Source organism: Balaenoptera acutorostrata, chromosome 16, assembly GCF_949987535.1.
Source record: "Balaenoptera acutorostrata chromosome 16, mBalAcu1.1, whole genome shotgun sequence".
NCBI classification, from domain to species: Eukaryota; Metazoa; Chordata; class Mammalia; order Artiodactyla; family Balaenopteridae; genus Balaenoptera; species Balaenoptera acutorostrata.
The window spans coordinates 31,231,493-31,247,630 of NC_080079.1; the positions used below are offsets into that span (position 1 = coordinate 31,231,493).

Sequence of the window (16,138 nt, forward strand, 5' to 3'; positions counted from 1 at the left end):
CGACACAGGCTCATCATCGAAATTCATCAGAGATTTTGCTTTCACGTCGCCAAGGGTGCATGCAGCATCTGCAGGACATCCGCACACATCTCAGTCCTGAGGGTCCGGCTCGGGGGGCTGGAGCCGGAAGCCAGCACCCTCGTGCTGCAGGAGCAGAGCAGCAGGTAACTAACGCCGCCTTCCCGAGGTGCTGCCATCGCTTTCAAAGCGAGTTCACATCTGTTACCCCATTTAATCCTGCCAGCAACTGAGAGGGGAGGCAGGGCAGGTGGCATCACCTCCACTTTAAAGACAAGCAATGCGGGTTCAGAGGTTAAGTGGCTTTTCTGGAGGACCCACGAGAACACAGGCCCGCATACTGGCAGTTCACGGCTCGCTCCACCGTACTCCCTGCGGTGGAGAGTACGGAGCAGTAGCTGCTCTACCCAGAGCAGCTGGGGAGGCCGTGCACCTACCTGCTCCCACCCCAGAACTGGCTCCAGGGCTCCAGAGAGCTACAGGAGAACCCAAAGTCAAAGCCAGGCAAGAGAGAAGGAAGGAGCAAAAGGCTTTATTGATAAATATGCAGACGTGTCTGCACACAGGGACCTGCTGCGGGGCCGTGAGCGGGCTGCAGACCCCCCACTGCCGGGGTTACAGCCAGGAGATGGCCCTGTGCAGGCCTCTGCCACAACAGCCCAGCCATCGGCCACCACCTCATCTCTGCCAGCTGTGCTGGGGGCCGGGCGAGGCAGAGGCCGGCCTCGGGCTCCCCACCCCCGGGGCTCATGAGTGGTCCCCTCCCCTCTGGGGGGCTGGCACTGGGCCCAGGGCAGAGTCAGGGGGTAGGGGCAAGGGAGGGAGACAGCAGCTGCTTCAGACCCTGAGCAGAAAACCGGAGTGAGCACAGCCGGCAGCACCAGATGACAGATCTGGGCTCCAGGGGCCTCCGGGCTGGCCCTCGTGGCTTGAACCTGCCGCGGGAGAGAGGCAGGGTGGAGGACCCTGGTTTGCCTTTACTCTGACAAGGTTGGCAAGGCCTGTGTGTGGCAGCACACTGTTTCCTGGGTGCTGGGCACTGGTGGCCCATGGAGTCCCTGGGAAGCAGGGTCCCCTCAGGGCTCGCCCGGCAGCCATACACGGGAGGCTCCCCTGGAGAAAAGAACGGCTCTCAAAGGCAGCGGCAGGGTGGGGGTGACTAGTGCTCCAGCCGGGAGGCCTCTCAGCCCTGCAGAGGCCTTCCCTGGTCTCTCTGCCCAGGGGTCCGTGGGCTCCTCAGTCCTGGGGCAGCGGGGGCTGGTTAATGATGACCTGGATGACAAAATCTTTCTGGATCTTGGTTTCCTGGAGCCGCGTGCGATCTGTGAGCAGCTTTCCAGAGAAGAACCATCGCTGCCAGGATGGCTCGATGCCCTCCTGGGTGTGCAGCTGCCTCTTGAGCTGCCCCACCGTGTCAGGCAGGCTGGCGCTGAGCCTCACGTCCTTGCCCGTGGAGAGGCGTACCTTCAGCGGGAACTCTCGGCGCACACTGGGGGTGGGCTCAGGGGGCTCCAGGCTCTCCTCCTCAGTGTGCTCAAGAAGCAGGTTCACGGGTGGCGACAGGCAGTAGATGGGCAGCTGGTAGCGATTGCCCAGCTCATCGTAGCATTCACAGAGGGTGCCTGTGGGAAAGGCAGGGTGGTCAGAGTCGGCTTGGGGACCAACTGATATGGATTAACTTGTGTCCCCTCCACCAATTTCATGTATTGAAGCCCTAACCCCACCCACCCCAGTGTCACTGTATTTGGAGACAGGGGCCTATATGGGAGTAATTAAGGTTAAATGAGGTCATATAGGTGGGGCCCTGATCCGGTAAGGGTTAGTGCGCTTACAAGAAGAGACACCAGAAAGCTCAAGCTCTCTCTCTTCTCCCACAATGAGGACATAGAGAGCAGGTGGCCATCTACAAGCCAGGAAGAGAGCTCTCACCAAAAACCAAATCAGCAGCCACCTTGATCTTGGGCTTCTCGGACTCCAGAACTAAATTTCTGTTGTTTAATAAGCTACCCAGTCTGCAGTATTTTGCTATAGCAGGCTGAGCAGACTGACACACCTGTCACGGTCATCCCACAGTCCTCAAACCCACCCTACAGGCAGGTCTTCCTGGGACAGCTGGTGGGAGCTCGAGGTAGAGGCAGGAAGACCTGGGCTGACGTTCTGGCTCCACCAGGTACTGGCTCATTCAACCCTAGAAAATTACTTAACTTTTCATTTGTTCATTCAACAACTCCTTCCTGAGCATATGTGCTGGGTGCTGGGGTTACAAGGATGAATGAAATAGCATAGGCCCTGCTTTTCATGACTTATACCCAGTGGGCCTCAACCTTCTTACTTGTACAATGTATTACGTGTAGTAATATATTGATATCTACTGTATCTTGAGCACCTACTAAGTGCTGGGACTGGACTAAATGATGTTATGTGTATCTTGTTGAATCCTAACAGCCATCCTATGAGGTTGGTATCACCACTTTATAACTGTTTAGTCACTGAGGCTTTAAATTCAAGACGCTCACGGTCACATAGCAAGGAAAGAGACACTCGGTTAAAACCCAGTCTCTGACTCTATAGAGTTTCCACTGTTGCCCTCTGCTTTACATAGTCCCAGGGGCCATTATGAAATTAAATGAGATAATGCAGTAGAAGCTTCTAGCTCGGTGCCCAGCACATAATAATACTCAACAGAAGGTTGTTACCTGAGATGTGCTGGGATCTCAAAGGGCCCTGAGCAATCTTTAGCTTGCTCTCATCACACTGCCTTGAGGTTTGCTGGTGTCTTTCCACGCCCTCGTTAGGCAAACGGGGACTGTGTCTCATTTTTCTTGGTGTCCCACTCCTGGACCATGTTCATGAGGACTGCTTGAATGAACAAGCGACTAGCCACACCTGTCACCCACCAGCCTGGATGCAAGCTCCTGACATGGGGCTGGCCACTGGCTCTCCTCCACCCTGACGGCCCCCTCGCTCCGGTGGGGAAAGCCCCCGCCCTGCCCACTCACCATGAGGCAAGGTGATGCTGGCTCCGTCCAGGATGGCCTGAGCCAGCTCGTGGTCGTTGGCCTCGGCTGCGTAGGCGGCAGCCTTGAGGGCGTCCCAGATCTCCTTGCGGCCCTCGAAGGCGGGCGCTGTGTCCCAGAACTCATCCCTCTTGCTCCGCAGCTGCCCGTCGGTCATTGGGTAGTCGCTCTTCCACTTCAGCCGCTCCTTCTTCAGGGGCTCGTTGCGTCCTGGGCAGGACAGAAGGGAGAAGCTCAGCATCTAGAAAGCCAGGGCTGTGGTGCACCCTCTCCCAGCCCTGCCTCCCTGGCCCTCACTGCAGTGGCTCCTGAGCATTCGGGTCTCCGGGCCCTTTCCTGGAGTCAGAGAAGAGTCTGGAAACTGCACACACCCAACCTGGGGGTGTAAACCACTTCTGTTAGCAAACACAGCATATACTGCCTTTGTTGTTGTTGCTGCTGCTGTTTATGTCTTAATTTTACTCTCTTTCTTTGATAATAAAGTAGGACGTGTTCAGTATTTTTAAAATCTGTAAAGAATATAAAAAATTTAAAATCTGAAAAAAATAACTGCCACTGTTTACGGAGCCAGCTTGTGCCAGATCACAGACTAGGCATTTTAGCCTCAAAAGGACCCGGCAGATGGGGAAACTAAGACCCAAAGAGCTTGTCATTGGTCTAAAGCCACACAGGTACCAATTTAATGCCAGGCTTTCTGACTCAGAAGGCCACCCTCTGACCACTGTCTGTACCGTGCTGCCATTGGGGAAAACTTACTTAAGAATTCCACCATTCAGAAGTAACCACTGCTGACACTTAGACATATTTCCTTCCAGCTTTCTTTCCCCCATTTTTCTCAGTAGAGTTGGGCTCATATCATACAATTTATTTTTAAAATATTCCTTGTTATAAAGAGGATTTAAAATGTTTTCATGCCAATATACAACTTTCTGTTTATTTCACACTTATATTACTGTCCATGTATATTCCCATGACTAAAACTTATAAACATTTTTAATGTCTTGTTATTAATGTTCCACTATAAAGTTACAAAGAATATTTTTAGAACCATAACCAACCAACCAAAAAATCCCTGCAGCCTCTGAAGAAGAAAAGAATTCTGTTAAATGTCATCATTCTTGTTACCCAGCTCCAAGACAACTCCAGACCTCAGTCAAGATTGAGGGAAGAAGCATCTCTCAAAGGCTTTAGGAAGCTCAGTCACCTCAAAGCTGAAGGCAGAAGGAGCCACAGGAGTGAGGTCTAAAGTACTTGGCTCCCGCTATAACTCAGATCCCGGGTGAGATGAGGAACTAAAGCTGAGGACTGCCCCCATGGGCTGGGGCAGAAGTGGCGGCTCCTCAGGGGAAGAGAAGGACACTCACTGTCTACCAACTGTGTGAAAGAAAACTGTGTAAGCACTTTATACTTATATATATCATCCCATTTCACCCTTCCAATGGCTTTAGGCGGTAGGTGTTATTATTACTACTTCACAAATGATGGGACAGGCAGAGAGATTAAATGACTTGCCCGAGGTCACACAGTCAGTGACAGAGTGAGAGTTCCACCTCAGGTCAGACTGAATCCACAAACGGCCCTCCTGTGGGTTTGCCGTTCGTTACCAGTGCAGACAGAAAACTCTCAAGCCAGACATTTAATCTGAAGTGTTCCTGGGTTAGCCAAAGGAAATGCAAATCCTCTTTGTAGGAAAATAACTTCAAACCAGGCCTCAAAGAATTCCTGAAATGAAGTTCCAAGAAAAATAAATAACAAGGTCATAGTTTTTTTGTTTTTGTTTTTTAATCACAGCATACAAAGAAACAAGGCAATATGAGTCTGAGCCAGCAAAAACAACAGGCAAAACAATCAGACTCACAAAGACTTCAGATATGGGATTTATCAGACACAGATTACAAAATAACTGAGTTTAAGAAATGAGAGCCTTAAAAATATGAAGAGGGTATGGGAAAAACACCCACATAACTGTCATCAGAAGTATTCTGTGTGAGCAGTAGAGGAGAAACACTAGAGATTTTTCTTTATAATGGGCTACTGATAAATGCTGTTGGGACTACAGGTTCTCCATATAGAAAAACATGAAATAGGAGCCCTACCTCACGCCAGCCACAAAAATCAAAGCCAGGTGGCTCGGGACTTCCCTGGTGGCGCAGTGCCTGCCAATGCAGGGGACACGGGTTTGAGCCCTGGTCTGGGAAGATCCCACATGCCGCGGAGCAACTAGGCCCGTGAGCCACAACTACTGAGCCTGCGCGTCTGGAGCCTGTGCTCCGCAATAAGAGAGGCCGCGATAGTGAGAGGCCCATGCACCGCAATGAAGAGTGGCCCCCGCTTGCCGCAACTAGAGAAAGCCCTCGCACAGAAACAAAGACCCAACACAGCCATAAATTAATTAATTAATTAATTAATTAATTAATTAATTAATTAATTAAAAAAAAGAATCTGCCTGCCAATGCAGGGGACATGGGTTCGAGCCCTGGTCCGGGAAGATCCCACATGCCGCGGAGCAACTAAGCCCATGCGCCACAACTACTGAGCCTGTGCTCTAGAGCCCACGAGCCACAACTCCTGAAGCCCGCGTGCCTAGAGCCCATGCTACGCAACAAGAGAAGCCACCGCAATGAGAAGCCCACGCACCTCAAAGAAGAGTAGCCCCAGTTCACCGCAACCAGAGAAAGCACGCACGCGGCAATGAAGACCCAACACAGCCAAAAATAAATTTAAAAAAAGAAAAAGAAAAAGAAAAAAAAGCCAGATGGCTCAAAGGCTTAAGTGTGAACGACAGAAAGGAGGCAGAGAGGCAGCACAGAAAATGACAGTATTGTCCACGTGCTTTTTTGAAAAGGTTTGGCCTGGAGGTGTTTCTGCCTGGATCAATCAAGTAGCTCTGCATCATGATTTCTGACCCCCTTTCTCTTTGGTCCTTTAGCATTGATGACTCCCTGACAAAAGCGCTGATCCATCAGGACTCACAAGCATTATGCAGTGACACCCTCGGGACCCCTGGGGTGCGGCATTTCTGCCCCTCCACTCAAGGACCCAGACGTCAGGGCTTTTTAACTTCTTGAGCTGTCTTCTAAAGTTTTCCTTTCTCCTTCCTCTTTGCCAGATGTCACTTCTTACTGGTCTCCATCTAACTGCTGCTCCTATTGGGTAGAGGTCAGGCCCAGCTAATGGGCCACTCCTAATCTGCTGAGAGTTGAGAAAGCTTTGTCAGCACTGTCAAAATTGAGAGCATACGGCTCCAGGAAAGAGGCTTCTTAAAGAAGAAAGAGACTAGGCTTCGGGATATGTGTTGCTCCTGCTCAGATGCCCCACCACCCCCTTACTTAAATGGTCAGGTTTTGGTTCTGCCCCTGACAATCAAGCTTGCTGGACTGGTGACCTCAGGACACCTGACGTGTAACTGTGTATGCATGCATCTCACTCTTTCTTTAATATGAACACAGCCCCATGGTGTCACATTTCAAAGCTGTCACCTCAGGAGGCCCCCAGTACCTGAGGGATGCTTTGCTCGAATACCTGGCCTTCAGAAGAGTCCCCTCCCCTCCACGTGGAGAACAGCATGCTTTCCTGTCTGCACTGTCAGAGACACACTTCTCACCCCAGGATGGACACGATGCCGGAGAGCCTCCCCAAGTATTAACTGCATCTCCATCACCCAAGACACAAGGGCTTAAAAGTTCTTCGCCCTGCACGCTGGTCCCTTCAGGCTGAAAATATGAGAAAATATTAGAATGGGGTGGGGGTGGGGGTGGGAAGGGGGAGGGTTGATGTAAGAAAAGGGCAGCAGGAGCCCAGCCGTCTCAGCTGTCACTGCACCTCTTCGCCAGCAGGGGGCAGGCGCAGCACCTCTGGGCCAGGGGCTGGCTCCTTTCACAGGGAGTCAAACACAGCATAAAAATATCCAGCAAAGTTCCCCAGGCCCAAGGCAAGCATGCATAAGAGACATGCCAAAATGTCCAGATCCCTACACACTAATGCTTACAATTTTAGGCACAGATATAGACAAAACAGAAAAGGAAGTTTTTACTCCAAACATAAAAAAAAGCAAATTGATGATGAGTATTTTAAATTTCATTTACTTAAAAAAAAATGATGTTTTATAGTTAGTTGAGTCAAAAAATATTGGACAGTGGAAGGGGTGTGAATACTTTTATATGCTGTACAGATTGCTACAAACTTTCTGGAGGGTATTTGCTATGATACCAAAAAACTTAAAAGTGTGCATCCCTTTGGCTCACCGATTTGGTTTCTAAGAAAGTATTCTGAGAAAATAATCACAAGCGTGTGGGGAAAGTTCATCTACAAAGCTATTTAGCTCAGCCCGGTTTTCTAGAAATAAACAAACGCACAGGAGAAAGGCTACATTAACATCTGTGCATCCCTAGCAGCCATTCTGTGATGGGGCAGAAGGAGGCTGAGTAACATGGGGAAATGTCCATTATACAGTGAAAAAACAGGTTAGAGAACAGCCAGTGCACTGTGCTCCAGTTTTTATTTCTAAAAAACGTATGTAATATTATATATATTAAAAAGACTGGAAGGATTTACACCAAGATGTTAACAGTGGTTATATCCGATTGGCAGTTACCAATGATTTTATTTTGCTTTTATTTTCCACGTTTCCAACAATAAGCATTAATTACTTTAGTAATAAGAATAATACAATGAAAGTTGTTGACAAGTAAAAAGGGTACATAAAGTTCTGAGGAGCAGTCACAGAAAAGGAGGAAGAGTTTGGGTAGCTGAGGGGTGGGGGTTTGAGGGTGGTGGTGAACTGAGAGCCCAAGGCCCACAGCCTCTAGGATTTCAGTTGCTGGCAGCTCTGGGTGACTCTGTTCAGGGCCAGGCAGGCTCTGTTGGTTTCAGCAGCAGCAGTAGCAGCATCTAGTGGCCTCTACTTATGTCTCCACCTGTCCTAGATAAGCTCCAGGTCAAAAACAGAGTAACAGAAGTGGTCCTTATCCCCAGTGAAGTTGACAAAAGAGAGATTTGAAAAACAAAATAAAAGATCAAGGTACACACCTGTATGGGGAGGGACAAAACGCCCATGACAATCATGGGTCTCTGTGATTGTGGTGGGAAGGGAACTGAGCAGAGAATGTATGTTTCTGAGTAGATGCAAAAGCTGGGGTCTTGAGGGTTGCCTGAAACACTACTTGTGTTAGGACCTGCTGAGGTGCTGGTTAAAAAGGCAGCTTTGGACTTCCCTGGTAGAGCAGTGGTTAAGAATCCGCCTGCCAATGCAGGGGAAATGGGTTCGATCCCTGGTCCGGGAAGATCCCACGTGCCGCGGAGCAACTAAGCCTGTGCGCCGCAACTACTGAGCCTGCGCTCTAGAGCCCACGAGCCACAACTACTGAGCCCATGTGCTGCAACTACTGAAGCCCGTGCGCTCTAGGGCCCGTGTGCCGCAACTACTGAGCCCGCATGCCACAACTACTGAAGCCCATGCGCCTAGAGCCCGTGCTCCGCAACAAGAGGTGCCACTGCAATGAGAAGCCTGTGTACCACAATGAAGAGTAGCCCCCGCTTGCTGCAACTAGAGAAAGCCTGCGTGCAGCAACAGAGACCCAACGCAGCCAAAAAAAAACAAAAAACAAAAACAGAAAGGCAGGGGCTTCCCTGGTGGCGCAGTGGTTGAGAATCTGCCTGCTAATGCAGGGGACACGGGTTCGAGCCCTGGTCTGGGAAGATCCCACATGCCACGGAGCAGCTGGGCCCGTGAGCCACAACTACTGAGCCTGCGCGTCTGGAGCCTGTGCCCCGCAACGGGAGGGGCCGTGATAGTGAGAGGCCCGCGCACCGCGATGAAGAGCGGTCCCTGCACCGCGATGAAGAGTGGCCCCCACTTGCCGTAACTAAAGAAAGCCCTCGCACGAACTGAAGACCCAACACAGCCAAAAATAAAGAAATAAATAAATAAAGTAGCTATAAAATTAAAAAAAAAAAAAAAAAAAAACAGAAAGGCAGCTTCCCAGGGCCCACCTCAGACCCACTGAGCCAGAGTTGCAGGGCTAGGCTGGAGTACGTACTCGATTCTGACTGAAGAACGCCACTTGTGAGCACAGCAAAACAAAGTGGAAATGGCCCGCTCATCCACATGTTAACATCAGCTAGTTCAATGGATCGCCTCCAAAGTTGCTGCTGAGAGCAGATTCGGAGGGTAAAGGGGGAAGAGAGCGAGAGGGCACGATGTCTGGGCTGGGGGAGGATAATGATGGTGGACGCTGTGGTTTGGCCTGGATAATGAATGCTGTCTGGCAATACCACCCCCAAGGGACGGTGGTGAAAGGAGAGTGAGAGAGAGAACACTAAAGATCCTTTCCAATTTTTATAGAGCTGGGGTGCATCTAGGAGCGTGTGTGCGTATGTGTGTGATTCACACTGCTTAACTCAGAATAACTACACAAGAGGGGATTCTCAAGAACGCACGCAAGGACAGCGGGCCTGGCTGCTTCCCTCTGACTATCCCTGGCCCAGTGCAGGTTCTCAGCAAGTGTCTGCTGAGTTGAAAATGGAACTGACAAATGCACAGTGAACGGTGTGGGAGCATGGTGGAGGAATCACAGCTGAGAGCAGCAGTGGGCAGGCAGGGGAAAGCGGGAGAAGGGTCTGCCGTGAGGGAAAAGTCAGGCAGTCCCTTTGCTTGTTGATCTCAGACCCCAAGAGATCCTTACTGTGGCACATCTGAGTCACTGGGAAGTGACACCAAGTCTGAGACCAGCCGAGGGAACCAGAGATTTCCCAGGAGAGTCAGTCCACCCAAGCCAGGAGACGGCCCTATTTATACCTGTGGCAATCCCCAAGCTCTATTTCCACACTCGGTTACCAAGCTGCATACCCAGGTCCCTGCTCCAGGGATGGGGCCGGCCATGTTCTCCCCAGAAGTACTGATTATGTGACAAGCCTGGGCTTGCTCTGGCTGGTGGGAGAGATGAGGCTTCAGGCAGAAGAAGGGACAAGGGCCTCCCCATCCCAACAGCCTGGGCTGCAATGGCCCTTTGACCAGGATGCAGACTCCAGTCTCTCCTCCCCTCCCCTTCCGCTCTGGCAGTCACAGCTGGGCTGCAGGGGCTGGAGAGATGCGGCTGAAGTATAGCACCTGGCAGAGGGCATAAGAGAGTCGAGAGAACAGCAGGCCCAGAAAAGGATCAGCCCAGCCAAGGAGGGTGCAGGCAGGCGAAGCAGTGCCCAGGTAATCCCTTCAGGAAGCACAGTATTTATAGTTAGACTTAGCCCAGGGTGACCCTCAGAGCCTGGGTAACCTTCGAAAGGAAAGTGCTGGCCCAGCTCTGCTCAGCTGGGGCCTCCCCACCTGGCCTCTTTACAGCCTGGGCCCATCTTCCCCATTCATTCCCTCGGGCCCAGCTCTAGGGTTCAGGGAGGGAAAGGGGTGGAGTCAGTTGCTAAGTGACAGCCCAGGTTTCCTAAACTGCATCCCTTCCTAGGGCACGTTGGGTCCCAGGGGTCCTGGGCAGGGTTGAAGGACTCGAGGCTCCTCTGGGAGCCCTGAACTCAGCTCTGTGATGGCGTCCAGCCTGGGGCAACTGCAGTTCCCTGAAATGGTCCAGTTTGTCCCCCTGAGGCTGGGACCACCTCCAGTTCATCACTCGCATCCTGGGGACAGGCCCCAGTCTGGCATACAGCAGGTCTCAACCACCGTTTGCCCAATGAATGAGTGAATGAAGTGAACGAGCCATCTGGGAAAAGTGGGAGGAGCTGGAGAGGGCAGAGGCCAGATCAGAGACGGGGAGCAGAAGAAATCTGCTGGAAGAAATTCCAGCAAGGGAGAGAGGCAAAAGACAGGGGGTGGCAGAAGTGGCAGTCCAGGAGGGACAAAACCAGTTCCGGAGGTGTACAGTGAGGAAACCTGCCGGAGAATGAGGGCCTGGGTGTCAGAAACCACGCCCAGGGAGGGCCTGGAAGCTTCGTGGCAACGGGAGAGACGAAAGTGCAGCCAAGAAAAATAACCCTACCCAGAGCCCCCCTGCTTGGGCGGCTGTGAGTGTGGACAAGGGGGCACACAGAACCGTGGAGACAGTGTGCGCTTTCACTGTGCTTGCACACAACGCACACATTTACTGGGGCGGACTCGGCGGAGCAGGCCTTTTATCTGCTCTCTGCTCTGTGCCCCCAGCCCGGGGCCCCCGGCTGAGAGGCCAGGCAGGGCGAAAGGTGGCATCCCAGGCTGGGCTCTGACCAACTCTCCCGCTCACCCAAGCTGACTTCCCCCAGCCGTCCCCCATGTCCCATTTCCTGAGGGAAAACTGGAAAACTGGCCTTTCTGATCTCTACAAACAGAACCCCCAAATCCCCAGGGCCTACTCTGGGATCCAGCCTGCTATACAATCAACAGCTCCTTTTCTGGGGCTGGCTGGGAAAGAATGATGTATTTCATAAGCAGAGTTATAAAACATCAGGTGTTTGGGAAATGACAGTGATTCTTCTTGTTTTAAGTTCATATGAATTTTTTAAAAAACCAAAAACCCAGCCTGTTCCTTTCTTGTAGTGAATATATTCCCATCTTCTTCATGTGCTGATTTTTGTTCCCAGGTGTAACAAAGTCCCGGCCTGAATGTGAACAGTTCCAGGACTACCAGCTCTAGAAAGAACCTAGATTACAGATAACTATGACTTGAGACACATTAGCATAGGCTCTCTCTCCAATCTGGCTACTCACTTATGCATGGGCTTCAGAGATGGATGGGTTGGGGGTGGGGGCTGCTTTGGCTACTGACCACCTGTGTGAGTGCAGGGGCCCAACTCATCATTCCAAGCCTCAGTGTTCCCATCTGTAAAGAGGACGTAACTCCCACCTCATGGGACTGCTGTAAGGATTACAGAGACCACTCTGCCCAGTACTTAAAAGATGGCAGCTATTGTAATTAGTGATCAAGCCGAGTCAATCGTGCTCATTATTGTTACGCAATTAACAGAATGAAAGTTTACCATCTTTTTTTCCTTTTCCATAAAGTTGCTTTGATTTTGAAAACTGTGAAAACCCCTGCTGTAGTGAACTCTTGATCTCTACCTCCCCCAGTGCAGTAGGACGCAGGGGTTAAATGAGGTTAAGTTTGACAGGGACAAAGAGCGGGCTTGATGGTTGCCCGCTTCCCTGTTCGGCTGCACAGCGTAGGGTCAGCACTTTTCCTGGGCCAGAAGAGTGAGGATGGCGGCTAATAAGTAAAACAGGAACTCCCCAGAGGTTGCTAGAAAGGTCTCCGGTATCTGGCCAGCTCCCGTTGCTACCTCAGGACTCTAGGGAGGAGAGACAGGTCATCTCTACCACTGCTTTCTACAGCCCTGCTGTCAAGGAGGGTCCCCGCAGGGAGGATCCAGGCCAGCACCAACTTGGCAGCCAGGTGCCTAGAGGCCTGACTTCTGACACCCAAGACTCTGTCCCCCTGGGTGTCAAGTGCCACCTGTGCTTCACTCAGACATGCGTCACTTCATCAGGGCAGGTCCCCCAGAGCATGGCAGAATCCTGAAGCCAGGAGTGACCTTAAAGTCATTTACTCTAGCCCCTTCATTTTACAGATGAGGAAACCAAGGCTCTGAGAAGTGATGTGACCTGTCCCAAAACCCACAGCTTTTGCCCGTGTGTGTGTCGGGGTGGGGGGGATGGTAAATTGTTTCTATCAAACCACTCCACTGCCAGTGAAAGCTCAATTATAACTAGAACATTAAAACGATAGGCCTTTGACCCGAAGATGATGAATACACCAACAGGAAAAGCAGTAAGCAGCAGAACACGCTTCAGGAGCAAGAGTGGAAGAGTTACGAGTCAGTCTGTTCCCACTAGGAAAGAACGAAATCTAAGAGCGGGGCCTTCCCAGGACTCCAGGGCCTGACTGTGCATCCAGGTCTCCTGTGGCCTAGACAGAAACACAGACTCAGGCACTAGCCCAAGACTCTACTTCCGCATGGCTGGTTTGGGGCTCAGCGATGGAGACCAACCTCCCATCCGTATGACACTCCTGCAGGGGGCAATTCAGCCTCTGTGGGCACTTCTGGAGACACTCACTATGCCAGGAGAAAACCTATCCCATTGTTGGATGGATCAAATGGTTAGAAAGTTAAGTGTTATAGTCACCCTTCACTGAGCACTAACTATGTAGCAGGCAGTAGGACAGAGAAACACAGAGACCGAAGGTCCAGATTCTGGAGTCAGACAGACCAGGGTTTTAACATCAGCCCCATCATAAAGTAGCTAAGTGACCTTGGGTAAATGTCTTAAGCTTTCTAGTCTCCTCTTCTGAGAAGCAGGGAGTTAGTAACGGCCCACTTCTTAGGGAGGTTGGGAGGATTGAAAATCTACACATATATATTACATTAGCTAATAGGATCAAGAAGATTATATATAATAAATCAACTCACCTAACACCCCACACCCTAGGTGCAGTCTCCCTAGCACCATAGCTCTTGTTCCTCAACCTGAAGACAGACAGACAGAGAGACAGACACACACACACACACACACACACCCCAGCACCGTACTTGCTACAGAGGAGGCACTATTATTGTCACTGAAATTGTTTCTGCCATTATTCAGATTATTATTTTGAACTGGAATCCACTGGCTCTGCTCTCTGCAATGACACAGAACAAGTCACCACGACTGTCACAGGGTGACATCTTGCTCTTCTCCAGACTGAAGATCCCTGTTCCCTCTACTGTTACTCCAGCTTCTTTACTATCCCGTCCACCCTCCTCTCAACTAACCAACTCACCTAACAGCCCACGTGAGATCTGCCCAGCACCAAGCCTCCCTGGGCTCTGGCTTCCTCTGCCTGAGCGCCAGCCCCTCTGCCTCCACAGCAAACACAACAGCGAGTCTGCCCAGCACTGCTGGGGCTAGAAAAGACCCCACAACCCTTCCCCTGGCTGTGCCTCTATACTCTCTCTGGCCTGGTGTTAATTTACAGTCCACACCCTGTCTTTCTTTCTGGCCTGTCTTAAGCGGGTGAACTTAGAGTGAGAAGGCCTGACTCTGTTTCCATCGCGGCCTGTGCCAGGTGACCTGGGGCATGGCCCTTCACTCTCCAAACACATCTGCCCAATTCTGTGTACCTCAGGGATGCTGAAATACTCCAGGGAGCTTCTGTGAGAAGTGCCTTGGTCAAGAGTGAGGTGTACACAGATGCCTGACATCCCTGAGATCTGGAACCCCACCTTTTTTAGGCTCACCCACTTCTTCACATGCCACAGCTCAGAGCCTGCAACATTCTGTTTGTGGATCAACAGAGGACTCCTCGCCTGAGCACGTTCATTCTCCTCCAAAGCCAGGCTCGGGCCTTGCAGGCAGCTAGCTGTGCCTGACTCATTCTTTCCCCTTCTTCCTCCACAGCCCGTGAATCACTGGCCCTGTCAGGCCAGCATCCTCCTTGTTTCCTTCCCATGCTTTGCTTGGTCCTGACCTCCATCCATCAGGATGCAGGCCAGAAGCCTCCTCCCTCCGGGACCCACATGTATCTCACCCCTGGCCCTGTGGGGTGTGACTGTCCCACACCGCCCTGAGTCACATGCTGACGTGTGTGCATGTCCCCTGCGCATTGTGCTGTCCCTTCAACTTGACCGTCAGCTCTCGAGAGGCAATACAGTGTGTTGCATCAAAAACGCGGCTGCCTGGGACCCAGCCCCAGGGATTCCGATTTAATTGCTCTGGGGTATGGCCTGAGCATCAGAGGGGTTTAAAAGCTCTCCAGATGATTCTAATATGTGGCCAGGACTGACAAGCACTGATCTGGAACTAGGCTGGCTGCTTTGACTATTTAATGAGGCCTCTGAGAGGGCCTGGCAGGGGGGGTACTCAGGGAGAACCCCAGGCATGCGTGAGGCTGACCATCTGGACAGTCCTCTCAAGGCTCGCAGCCAGACTGGTCATAAGGCAAGGAGTGGATAGCTCAGGTGACCCTGTGCCTTGGGGAACCCGGCTGCACTGTCCAGAGGATACAGGGCTAGGGCCCTCTTTGCAGATAGCAGTGGGTAAGCCAAAACGAGAGGCCAAGAGCAGGGCTTTGGAGTCAGACAGCCCTGGACTAGCTACCTTACTCTCCTTACTAACAAGGAGGGCCCCTTCTCTCTCCACTCTTCTCAGCCCAGGGCCTGCTCTCTCGAGCCTGTGCGGCCAGCACCCAGATACCCTTTTCTGTAGGGACACAGGCTGAGCCACAGACTTTTGGAGAGAAAATATGTAGCTCCAAGGCATTGGGGGACAGCGGAGGGCAGAGGGAGGGAGGTCCTGTTTCCTAACAAAACCCCCACCCTCTCCCCAGCTGCTCTGGGCAAGGAGAAGGGAAAAACCTGACTCATCAGTGCTGTGTGACTCATAGGCCAACAAAACTTACTTGCCAGACCGGCAGGGAGGACAGCCTACTGCTCCCACCACAACCGGGGGCCGTGGGCAGGTAAAGCCCATCCCTCCATCCCTGCCCACCGCCAGCTGCCAGGCCTGAGTGGCGGCCTGGCAGGAGTGCCTTGCTCAGCTTGGCCCCCTGACAGCCACACCCTCCCGTGGCTGGTTCAGTAACTTACCAGCAACGGGTGGCGTGGGGCTGGGAAGGAGAGAGAACTCAGAAGGTCTGGAACACAGAGAGGTGGCTTAGGGATCAGAGAGGACCTGGGTCTGATTCTCATGTCCACCCCCCTCACAGGTGTGAGCCCAGGCAGCTGAGCCTCTGGACCTCAGTTTCCACATTCATAAAATGGGAGCAATGATATCCACCTTAAAGAACTAGTGTAAGGATTAAACAAGGTACTGGCGCTTCCCTGGTGGCGCAGTGGCTAAGAATCCGCCTGCCAATGCAGGGGACACGGATTCGAGCCCTGGTCCGGGAAGATCCCACATGCTGCGGAACACCTAAGCCCGTGCGCCACAACTACTGAAGCCCGCATGCCTAGAGCCCATGCTCTGCAACAAGAGAAGCCACCGCAATAAGAAGCCCGCACACCGCAACGAAGAGTAGCCCCCGCTCACCGCAACTAGAGAAAGCCCATGCGTAGCAACGAAGACCCAACGCAGCCAAAATAAATAAATAAATAAAATAAAATTAATTAATTAAAAAAAAACAAAAACAAGGTACCGTGTGTAGTCTAGT

At 51.7% G+C, this 16,138-nt stretch overlaps 1 protein-coding gene across 3 annotated transcripts in view; it reads right to left on the bottom strand.

Annotated features, from left to right (window-relative positions):
• Nucleotides 1–530: 530 nt before the first annotated feature.
• Nucleotides 531–16,138, bottom strand: part of UBTD1 (ubiquitin domain containing 1) — a 52,361-nt gene continuing 36,753 nt past the window's right edge. For all 3 annotated transcript variants that reach the window (XM_057530657.1, XM_007187414.3, XM_007187413.3), the window contains 2 exons: nucleotides 3,018–3,245; nucleotides 531–1,640 (listed from right to left, as the gene is read on the bottom strand). In XM_057530657.1, coding sequence (XP_057386640.1) covers nucleotides 1,255–1,640; nucleotides 3,018–3,192 — 561 coding nt within the window. In that variant the 5' untranslated portion in view covers nucleotides 3,193–3,245 and the 3' untranslated portion in view covers nucleotides 531–1,254. The remainder of the gene's footprint in view (nucleotides 1,641–3,017; nucleotides 3,246–16,138) is intronic.